Source organism: Crotalus tigris, unplaced genomic scaffold (genome assembly GCF_016545835.1).
Source record: "Crotalus tigris isolate CLP2741 ecotype Arizona unplaced genomic scaffold, ASM1654583v1 scf7180000018371.15429387391:27106975, whole genome shotgun sequence".
NCBI classification, from domain to species: domain Eukaryota; kingdom Metazoa; phylum Chordata; class Lepidosauria; order Squamata; family Viperidae; genus Crotalus; species Crotalus tigris.
This window is the reverse complement of record NW_024096970.1, coordinates 6,197,021-6,208,801: the sequence shown is the minus strand read 5'-3', so window position 1 is coordinate 6,208,801 and position 11,781 is coordinate 6,197,021. Positions and strand designations below refer to the sequence as shown.

The 11,781-nt window shown below is 34.9% G+C and overlaps 1 protein-coding gene across 2 annotated transcripts in view; it reads left to right on the top strand.

Moving 5' to 3' along the window:
- The window catches only part of CSE1L (chromosome segregation 1 like), a 28,692-nt gene extending 16,911 nt beyond the window's left edge, over positions 1–11,781 (top strand). For both annotated transcript variants that reach the window (XM_039351242.1, XM_039351243.1), the window contains exons 15-25: positions 8–144; positions 503–606; positions 1,215–1,312; positions 3,459–3,609; positions 4,303–4,511; positions 5,196–5,293; positions 5,403–5,488; positions 5,921–6,002; positions 7,305–7,451; positions 9,287–9,518; positions 11,278–11,781. In XM_039351242.1, coding sequence (XP_039207176.1) covers positions 8–144; positions 503–606; positions 1,215–1,312; positions 3,459–3,609; positions 4,303–4,511; positions 5,196–5,293; positions 5,403–5,488; positions 5,921–6,002; positions 7,305–7,451; positions 9,287–9,518; positions 11,278–11,367 — 1,434 coding nt within the window. In that variant the 3' untranslated portion in view covers positions 11,368–11,781. The remainder of the gene's footprint in view (positions 1–7; positions 145–502; positions 607–1,214; positions 1,313–3,458; positions 3,610–4,302; positions 4,512–5,195; positions 5,294–5,402; positions 5,489–5,920; positions 6,003–7,304; positions 7,452–9,286; positions 9,519–11,277) is intronic.

Genomic DNA, 11,781 nt, shown 5'->3' with positions numbered 1-11,781 from the left:
TTTGCAGGTACCTAAAGAACACCTCTTGGTGTCTATTCCTCTCCTAATCAATTACCTCCAAGCAGAAAGTATTGTAGTTCATACATATGCAGCCCATGCTCTTGAAAGATTATTTACAATGAAAGGAGCTAACAATACCACACTGTAAGTTTTAGACTGGCTATAAATATACTGTATAAAGCATGTATTTCTGGATTTCTTATTATTCAGGTTAGAAAAAAATGATTTTTAACATTCTTGGACTTAGGAATCCTAATTTCTAAAATTATCTATATTTATACATAATGTTGATTTTTACATTTCTTAAACTAAACCTTGATTGAACTTCAGTTTTAGAGGGGTTTAAAAATAGCATGATTTTCTGTTTCTTGCATTTTTGCCCATTCTCTGGTGCTTCCTACTTTCTCTCTTTAAGAGAAAGTGAGAATATTTGTCTCCTTGGGGTATTGATAAGTAATCAAAAGACTACTGAGGAATATTAAAATAATATCTTATTCTACAGAATTTCAGCTTCAGAGATGATTCCATGTGTTGAAATGCTGCTAACAAATCTTTTCAAAGCTCTGACACTTCCAGGGTCATCTGAAAATGAGTATATTATGAAAGGTAGGAGCCTATAAGAAATGAAATGATAGAATAAGTGTAAAATTAAAAAACTTACAAATATACTGCTGAATCAGGCCAATACCCATTTTGGTCCAGATTTTTGTTTCAATAGTGGCTAGTGCTGGGAAGTTTGCAAGCAGGAGATGGAAAAAATAGCCCACCCCTATTGTTGTTTTCCTGCAGTTGATATTTGGAGGCATGCTGTCCACAACTAGACATCTCTCCAACCTGATGTCCTCCAAAATGTAATGAATATCTTGATAACATAGGATTGTCCTGTTTATCACTTCCTCAGACTGGAAACGAGCACAAGAACTGTAGCTTCCAGGATCAATGATTTTTCAGCTTCAAAACTCTAAAGCCTGAATTATATGCTTATTTGAAACTTATTCAAACATAATGTTCAGTTAATAGAATAGAATAGAATAGAATAGAATAGAATAGAATAGAATAGAATATATTTATTGGCATTGTATAACTCACAACGAAATTAAATTATCTTGATGCAATTGACATTATGTAACATTTTTATGCAGTTTATAAAATTAGATTACAAAAAATTGCAGTTCTTTATGCCTTCATTTTGACATAAATTTCTGAATTTTCAGCTATCATGCGGAGTTTTTCTCTTCTTCAGGATGCCATAATTCCATATATCCCTTCACTAATCACTCAACTTACAGAGAAATTGCTTGCTGTTAGTAAGGTAAGGAAGAAATTTATTTCTAGTTGTACGGCCTGTTCCTTTTTTTTCTTTTATTAAAATGATTAGATTGATTGCCACATGTTTTCGTACCCATCATGACCAGTTAAAGTAACAGCTACATTTTAGATTGCCTTTCTACATAAGGAAGAAAGATACTCAGATTTGCTAGAAGCTGAAAATTTGCTAAAGTAATTTAAGCACTTAGAGTTTTTATAGGCTACTAGGCCATATTGCATATGGCCCAGATGCTGGATGGCAAAGTAATAAGGTGAGGAAGAAAGGAAGAGAAAAATGATGCAAAGAAATTTTAGAACAATATGAAGGGATTATTATTTTTTTCAATAGGGACAGTATAATAGTAAAAAGAAAGGTGTGCTCTTCTTTATTAGATCTGTAATACTTCTTAACGTTATAGAATCTTTAATATGTACAAACAATTGTTCTAAATATTTATCTTAGGCTAACATTAAGAGTATTGCCTATTCTCACAATTGCTTCCTTAAAATGTACAGCTCTTAGCAAAAAAAAAAAAAAAAAAGGCTGCTCAAGTGTAGGCAGCCTTCACTTAAATGGTATTATTTGATCCAAAATAATGAGTATTTCATAGATTTGTAACAGTTCTTGTGCCGCGAAAGAAAATAGCTGTGAAGATAGAAATCTTATGCACCCAATATTTCTGTTTTATAAATGGGAAAACAAATTTCCAGAAAACTTAGGGAAGAGATATGTTGTTCAAAAGATGAAACAATTTTTAAAAAACCTACTGGATGAGCAGAACCACCTGCTTATTGTGATCTTGGCCATTTTATCAAACTTCGTCTCACGAATGAAGGTGAATGTGCGTGTCACAGTTTAATGTTGCAGGATCCAATCTAGGTCACTGGGACCAGAGGTTTCGTCTTCTGGACTTCTCGTGCTGGAGCCCCCGCCCTCAGGGATCTTCTCATAGAGGGAGAACTTCCCTTCACACAGAGACGTTCCCTGAGAGGATAGGGGCTCCAGCATAAGAAGTCCGAAAGCCTGGAAGGCAAAACTTCTGAGTCCCAATGACCCATCCAGATTGGATCCTGCAACTTTGTCTCATTTTATTTCAGTTCCAAGTAAAAGTTATAACATGTATCATGATTTATATTACAGAAATTTATTTTTGTTAAATTTAAATAATAGAAATGGCCAAAAATGGCTGTGCCTATACCTCTTTACTCCATATGATTTTCTGAAAGAATACATTTTGACAATTGCAGGGTATAGAAGATTCTATAAGCTATGTCCCACTTCCCACCAAAAAAGTGAGATATTGTATGGCTGTACTTAATTAAATAGGAAAATTCTTCAAGTTGAGCCTGTTTTCAAATATTCATTGGTCTTCTGTTTAAAGAAGTGGACTATAGAAAATAGTTTAGCTAAAAATCTAAAAAACACTCAGAAGGGGAAAACATTTTGCAATTTTAAAGATGGTATATTATTTAAATTACTCTGCAAATTTCTTACTGATATTGTTATATTTTGTCTTAACTCTTGTGGAAGTTACTCATGTCTTATGTAAAGGCATTTATGAATGGAAATTGGAAGCATTTGGATTTTCCCATAGAAATACTTTGATGGAATTTTTAATATATGATCCTATGATCTCTGTACTTTATGTAAGTTTTAAGCTCAGTGTGATATAAAGCAGCAATCCCCAACCTTTGCAGCGTGGTGGCCTGGTGGGAGGGAGAGGGGAACTGGGCTGCACAAGTGGCGGGCTGGTGAGCACGCAGACATGCCTGCACGCAGCTCAACTTGCGTAAGTTGAACTGCGTGTGAATGCATGCGCACCAGGCTGCCACTTGTGCAAATCGAGCTGCGCACATTCACAACAACCTGCCACAAACAGGGCCCAGTTCCAAATCGAAGACCATATTGATATTTTTCTCTGAGCCATGGGAATTCTAGTCAGATGTAAACTAAATATTGCCACCTGAAGCCATTAATATATTTACAATGGGGTATATCAGTGGTAAGCTATATGATTTGTTATAATTTAAGTAACATTCTCATAGTCTGTGTAATCATGATGGCCTTATAAACAATGTTAGACGTTTTCCTATTTTTGTTTTATGAATTTTGAAGCATTAGTTCTGTTCTGTTCCTATCTTGGTTTTAGAATCCAAGCAAGCCTCACTTTAACCATTATATGTTTGAATCAATCTGCTTGTCGATACGGATAACTTGCAGAGCAAATCCTGCAGCTGTTGGAAGCTTTGAAGATGCTCTGTTTATGGTATTCACTGAGATTTTACAGAATGATGTGCAAGGTACAAATAAGCTGTTGATGAACCAATGGATTGCTCATTTTAATTGATTTATTTTTAATCTATATTCGGATCTTTCTGTCTTTATATTGTTTGTAAGAGTTGACAAAACATAGCTGTATTTACTATGGTTTATAGTCCATCTTTTATTCAGGCGTGGCATGTATCTTAACTCGGGGATGTACTGTGGGGGTTAAGAGTGTTCTGTGGTCTTGTGGAATGTGCTGGGGCCATGTATGAGCTTTGTAAACAGAAAATGGCATTTTCTTAAGTCTGTGTTCAGAAATGGATTTCCTTGCAATAGCTATTCCCTCCCACTGTAATATAAAGTCTTTTGATTCAAATTCAATTTAATTAGCTATCCGCAACAACAGATGATCAATAGACTATTGATTTGAGAAAGCATAAACGTTGTGTCCGTGAGGTAACCTGGGCTAGTTAGCCTCTAATGGTATAGATGCTGATAAACACCTATATCTCACATCATGAACCATGGGTTGGCTCTAGCCGTTTGGACTTGAAGTTCGCTATCATCATGACTTCCATAGAAGATGAACTGGATGGACCTGCAATGTCTCTATACAAGGCAGTTTAGAATGTTACGGGAATTTTGTAGCATGAGATTATTTTATGGCATTACTGTGTGTGAATATAATCTCTCCGTCCAGGCTATTAACTGTTTCCTCCTTTTATCAGAATTCATTCCATACGTATTTCAAGTGATGTCTCTGTTGCTGGAGATGCATAAAAATGATATCCCATCATCCTATATGGCCTTATTTCCACATCTGCTCCAGCCGATCTTGTGGGAAAGGTCAGGAAACATCCCTCCTCTGGTGAGACTTCTTCAGGCCTATTTGGAGAGAGGGGCCAATACGATAGCAAGTGCAGCAGCTGACAAAATTGTACGTATAAACTCAAATGAGAATGATATTTTTAGATCTGTATGTATTTTGGGGGGGGGAAGAGTTACAGTCTGACAGTACATTCATTACAACTGTAATTAGCCTGGAATAATGGTCATAAATCCTGCCTGTCATTAGGCAGGTGGTGTGCAAAGACAGATCTTTGGAGGAATTTGATATTTGATGCCAAGTATTCTGTTTGGGTTAAAACTATTTTTTCCATGGTTTATATTGTATTATATTTTTGTATATTATTAGCCATCATGAATTTTGTCATCATGGCATTGTATAAAATTGATTAAATAAATGCTGTTGAACCCACAGCTGATAATATTAAGCATACTGTACTCCAGTTTTTACCTTTGTCATGCCATAGTTAAGGAAATAGACTATTTGATTATTGTACTTGAGCAGATAGGATCCTTTGATTATTGTGCTTGAGCAATCTTTCTTGATCTAAGGGACTGGTTTGGACAAAACTCAGCAGCACTTTTTCGTGCGGCTGCTGATAAAAACAGGAACGCCAACATGATCGCCAATGTCCGATAATGGATATGGCACAAGAAGAAGAAGAATCTTTGTTGCAAAATTTGAATTGTACACAATTTTGTAGTTAAGTGGCTTCTTCATTGTGCTTTCAATTGCCAGTAAAAAGATTATTTTGCTTTCTGTTTTAATTTATAGCCTGGGCTACTAGGAGTATTCCAGAAACTTATTGCTTCTAAACTTAATGATCATCAGGGGTTCTACCTTCTCAATAGCATTATAGAACATATGCCACCGTAAGTATGAACATCCACATCTCCTGATTATTTTGGCATTATTGAAACAATCTCTACAATGATGCACTAGATGGAGTAATCAGATTGCTGTGTTCTTTTTTATTTTTAGTGAATCCATTGATCAGTACAGGAAGCAAATTTTCATTCTGCTTTTCCAAAGACTTCAAAATTCCAAAACAACAAAATTTATCAAAAGTAAGTTCTATATAAATGGCCTTTATGCTTTGGGAAATCATCTTGAGGATGGCATGATACAATTAACTTCATGTTTTTACCTTCACTTTCAATTTGATTTTTGAAATGAAAGTAGCATGGGCCATAGTACTGTATTGGAATTTAGAACTAATATAGTCTATTTAAAGCTTAAATATTGTGACAACAAAAAAGAGTTGGGAGGATTGTGGTAGAGTCATTTTTTTTAAGGAGACTCCTAAAAGCCAGCAATATTGGGAGTGAAGTGATGAAACGCACACCATGACATAGAATCTGTGCCTTACATGCTTGCGTCAGATGTTGGGGATTTTCTCCCTTACCAAGATAACTCTGCTTATGAAAGAGATTGTACCAAATGTTCATACTGTTAGTCCTGTCTTTTACAACTTCCAATTTTTTCTTTTTTTAATATAGGTTTCTTAGTCTTTATCAACTTGTATTGCATAAAATATGGAGCAATCGCGCTTCAAGAAATATTTGACAGCATACAACCAAAGTTAGTATGTTTTTTTAAAAATATCAGTTTTATACCAGGGATTTCTAATTGTTGTATTCTTAGGGCTAAATATAAGTGTTAATGCCAGTAATTTGATAATATAATTTCACAAAGATGCATCCAGATTTCCTATCTCTGTTATTACTGTCAGATATTTATTCCTTAATAAGTAAATGTATGTGGAAGATTTATATTATTCATTTATTTACTTACTTTATTGCTTTTTAATTAATAAAGAAAAATGAGCAAAAATGAAGATAATAGTGATGGAAACACATTGTCAAACAGAAGGAAAAAATCATAAAAACTGTTTTTCACTTTTTTTGTTAAAGCACTTTTTATGAAGATACATTTTAAGTGAATCATGGGGACGAAACGGTGCAACTTTGTGAATACTTTTGAAGAAAGCATATGTTAAAACATATATCTATAGTGGAGTTGGAGGCCAAGGTTTTTCTTTGCTAGATCAGTATTCCTGTGTGCAGGTTTTTCTTTTTTCACACATAAGAGTGAAGAAATAAAATGGAAGAAAAATATATATATCTGGCTATATCACTGCAATAAAGGTTAAACTTTTGGTACAGTAATGTCCTCAGTTTTGACCAGAATCATTGAGAAGACATCAATCTGTTGGAATTAAAAGTACAAAAAGTACCTCTGATAAATATTTGTAGAGAAAGGATAGAATAAAAACAGCTCATAACTAAAAACAACTTTTATCTGTAAACTAGCAGTTATTGAGCAAAAAGAAATTATACAGGTTTCACTGAGGCTTGAAGCTTTTCTAACATGATAAATTGTACAACTTAATAGAAAAACTATCATTCTGATAATTGGCTAAAATCCTGCTTAGCCTGAAATTCTTATACACACTTTGGCTATTTGAGTCAATGACATGCCTAACTCTGATGAGGTGATTGATACAGAAATAGGATGAATAGATAAATTGTGTATTTTTTTTCTATTCATGAAGAATGTTAGTTGGAACATTGGAAAAGTATGAATAGTTCTGGGTATATTGAAATGTGAATGAAGTTAACTTTTTTAGCAAAGAAGCAAAAGATAAAAAAATAATCTGTTCTATGAATTCAAATAGTTGAGGAATTTTGGAGACATACTTATTGTAAAGGAATAATGAGCCCTCTTAAAATTCTATGGAAAGTAACATACTTCAGTTACTGAAGAATTAATGAAATGGGTTGACAGCTGATGAATTTGTTTAAAATTTAATACAGTTGGATTTTGATTTATTCTAGGTACATGCTAAAATAAAAATGCATTTATTTCTTTTATATTTAATAGGATGTTTGGAATGGTTTTGGAAAAAATCATAATACCAGAAATACAGAAAGTATCTGGACTAGTAGAAAAGAAAATCTGTGCAGTTGGCATCACAAAAATACTCACAGAATGTCCTCCAATGATGGACACAGAATACACAAAATTGTGGTAGGTACAGCCACTCCCTTAATAATTAAGGTTGGTCATTAATTCTGCATTGAAAAATAATACTGTGTTTAATTTAGAATCTGCTGCTAAGGTGGCAAAGATTATACAGCTATTCCTTTCACTAACTATATTTCCCAAAGGCTTTAAACCTAGCCACATCAAAAATCCCATTAATTTTCTGAAAGAGCCTCAACTGTACCAGAAAAAGTAGCAAAACCTGGGGGTGGAGTTAAAAGAAGAATCAGCTTGGAATTCCTAAACAGACACAAGAGAAGTCTAAACCCCCCCCCCCTTGAATTCCATTGACCCTTATGTAACCGCAAGTAGGTGTTAACCGTTAATTGAGAAGATTCTTGTACATAGGCATGTTTAGCAATAAATTAGTTTAATTGGACCTTCAGGTGTACACTTGATTGTTCACCCTTGACATTAATCTTCTGAACTCACTCAAAAATTTTCAACATCAACGTGGCATCTGAATGAGAGACTGGTACAGTGGCAGACCAGTGGACACTGTTCTGTGCTGCCACAATGATCTGGTAACAGAAAGGCACAATATGTCAGCCACTATATTCCAATTGGTGCAACAAATGCAAAATTTGGCGCAACCTCCACCTCCCAACAGTCCCAGTCCCCACATCGGATCTGGCAGCACTGCCGATTTTATAGGGGAGTCATGGTGGCTTGCCAGAAAGATTTGGCGGAATATCAGAAAGGATGAGAACTCAGATTCCAAAGAGGCCATGCAGGAAGGGGAGGGTGGCTACAAGGATGCCATTGAAGAAACAAGGGGTGATCCTTGCAAATGTTGAGTGTATATTCCATATTTGAGAAGTATGAAAATGATTTATTAATTGCCCAGCTGAACAAATTAATCTGAGTGATTTGGATCTAAAAATACATTGAATGAACAGAAAACTACTTTCATTTTCACCATTATAGCCCCATTAACTTCCCAGGCCATTGTGCCCTGTTGTATCAGATTCAAGATATCCCTCTGGTATCTTGGGGGAAGGGGAAGAGAAGGAATCAGAAAATGGATTGCATAAAAGATGTTACTTTTCTCTGGATCCAGCCTAGTGTTAGTAAAGGGAAAACACACCACGATTATAGTCTACATTCAGACAATCAAAAATAATAAAATCTACAGTCAGAGTAAATAGCGTAAGCAAAGCTGAACTGATGTGCTGTTACATTACAGAATGCTCCATTCTCTGTTAACAATAGCTTCAGTGATATTTAACATTACTAAAATAGAAATGGAAAGTCAGTATAGTGTTGGTTAAGGAATCAGACTAGTAACCAAGAGACTGAGTTCTAATCTAGTTCTGATCTTGCCTTAGATACAAAGCCATCAATCTGGGTGACTCTGGGCCAGTCCTTCCCTCTCTGCCCTAGGAAGCAAATGGCAAACCACTTCTGAAAAACCTTGCCAAGAAAACTGGGGGACTTTTCCAGGCAGCATCCAAGAATCAGACACAATTGAATGGAAGAAGAAAAAAATAGAATTTATAGATTAATGAAATTTAAAAAACACTTGAATTGCATGAATAAATTTTAGATAGATAGATAGATAGATAGATAGATAGATAGATAGATAGATAGATAGATAGATAGATAGATAGATAGAAGATGGATGGATGTGTGTGTGAAAAACAAGTTAGAAAAAATTTGGGTATCTTTAGAAAAATAGGCTAAGAAGGGGTTTTAAAGATATTTCTTTTTTAAACTTAACTGTCATACTTGTATCATTGTCATTCTCTAGCTAAGATAAATGAATCAAATATTTTAACAAGCAATTTGATGGGAGGTATTTTCTGTTGTTGTTTTTTCAGGACACCCCTCCTTCAGGCCCTTATTGGTCTTTTTGAATTGCCTGAAGATGACACCCTACCTGATGAGGAACACTTCATTGATATAGAAGATACTCCTGGATATCAAACTGCATTTTCTCAGCTTGCCTTTGCTGGGAAAAAGGAGCATGATCCAGTTGGCCAAATTGTGAATAATCCCAAAATCCATCTTGCACAGTCTCTTCATAAATTATCTACTGCATGTCCAGGCAGAGTAAGTTACTTTAATGTGGGAATATGTATAGAGCCGAATGAGCGGTTGTTAAGCGAGGACCACCTGGATTTTATATTTTTTAATCTCTCCTTGAAAATGTCGAGGCCAAAATTCTAAAACTGTTCCTCTCTTCATATGCATATGTGAGTGCCATCCTGATTTATTTCCTCAGAATTTGCAAAAGGGTTAAAACTTAGGATGACATTGTGTTGCAAGGCAATTTTCTTAATATAGCTTCATTTCCACATTATCCAGTTCTGAAACATCTTGACAGTATTAAACTCCAATTAGAAGTTGGAAGGCTTCTGAACAGCTGTACCACACAAGCAAAAACATCTGGCTGTCACAAATGCCAAAGAACATTGAGGTGTTGCTAAATAGGACAAGCAACTTGACTTCTCTTGAAGCAAGATGTCATGTTATTTTGCATAGCAATTTGGAATGGATACTCATTGAAATAAAGCATCCATATGAACAGCCTTCCTATAAATATTTTTATTATTATACTTATATGCTGCCCATCTGTATTTCATATAGAGGCAACTCTATATGAAATACAGCCTTAACCAATTCTTTGATACGATAACGTGTGGCAATGCGGAAGACCATTGTATTTCAAGGAGTTTAGTGACGTAGTTTGATTTCTTCATATTTAGAAAAGTCCTCCACTTACAACTACAATTGAGCCCAACATTTCTGTTGCTAAGTGAGACATTTTTTAAGTGAGTTTTGCTCCATTTTACGGCCTATCTTATCAGAATTGTTGAGTGAACCACTGCAGTTAAGTTAGTGACGTGGTTGTTGGGTGAATCTGGCTTCCCCTTTGATTTTGTCAGAAGGTCTCAAAAAGTGATCACATGACCCCCAAGACACTGTAACCGTCATAAATATGAGTTAGTTACCAAGTGACTGAATTATGATCACATGACAGCAGGGATGCTGCAGTGGTCATAAATGAAAAAATGTTCATAAGTCACTTTTTCAGTGCTGTTGTAACTTCAAACAGTCACTAAACGAACTGCTGTAAGTCAAGAACTAGCTATACAAAAGTTTTAGAGCTCATCTTCAATTAACCTGCTTGTTTTTCACCCTCCCTAAAAACAAGAGGGAATTGGAGGGGGGGGGGAATCTTCACAGAGCTGCAAAGCTTTTATCATTTTTGAAGGTCTCTGACTTTTGGTTCCCACACCAAACTCTTATGTCTCTTGGTCATGATGCCAGGGTTTGATAACATCCTAGTACTGACCTTTAAACTGGGAGCTTTTGCACAGACCCTAGCACAGAGTCCTGCGGGAGTGGGGCGGTTTATAAATTTTAAAAATAAAATAAAATAAAATAAAATTGGGTACTGTTATCTCTGCTGTCATTATTACAGCTTATAAGAAATTGAGATATCTAGCTTGGTATGCCTCCTTTTTATGTTAATGCTTTTAAATCCATTTGCTTGAGTTATTAATAAAGTTTGAAATCTTTTTAGTCGCTGATGTGCTCATTGTATCTGCATCCGAAAGAACCAATTGCCTGGAAAAGTTATTACCTCCCTGACACTTGGCAAAATATAACTGAATATAGCAGAAAGTGTGTAGATGCTGAAAATAGAATGGAATTATAGTATGACCATACAGTTCACAGAGTAGAGACAAATAAATACTTGGGGATTGATGGAACCTAGGATGCTTAGTTGGAATAATAGATTTATGTTTTAAATTATTTTAATTTAAATGTATTTTAATTATGTATATTGCTTATTTCTTTTAAGGTTCCCTCAATGCTAAGTACCAGCCTGAATGCCGAAGCTTTGCAGTTTCTTCAAGGATATTTACAAGCAGCAAGTGTAACATTGCTCTGACATTTTTAATCTGAGTGGCAGAATTTCAGAGTTACATCAAAGAGCAGTGATATTGACTGTCTTCTAAACAAAGCTCGGACAAAATGAAACGAGTTGCTATTTCAGAAATACATCACAGAATTATTGCTTGATGCAGAAGCTGAATGATACTTTGTTCATGTGTTCATAAGAAGAAAGTGATTTTCCTTTTCCCTGTTTGTTTTCAAAGGGAATAGTGTTAGAATTTTATAATTTAGGAATGATTGGAATTTCACATATGCTGTGATTGAATAACATTTTAAAATATACTGAATACTGGCTGCACACTCATGTTGTCACATATTCTTTTTTTCCAGTTTATTGTCATTTGTATTTCTTTTGTGTCTTCTAAAATTTATCTGAATTGTGAATAAATAAGTTCTTGTTTAAAAAGTA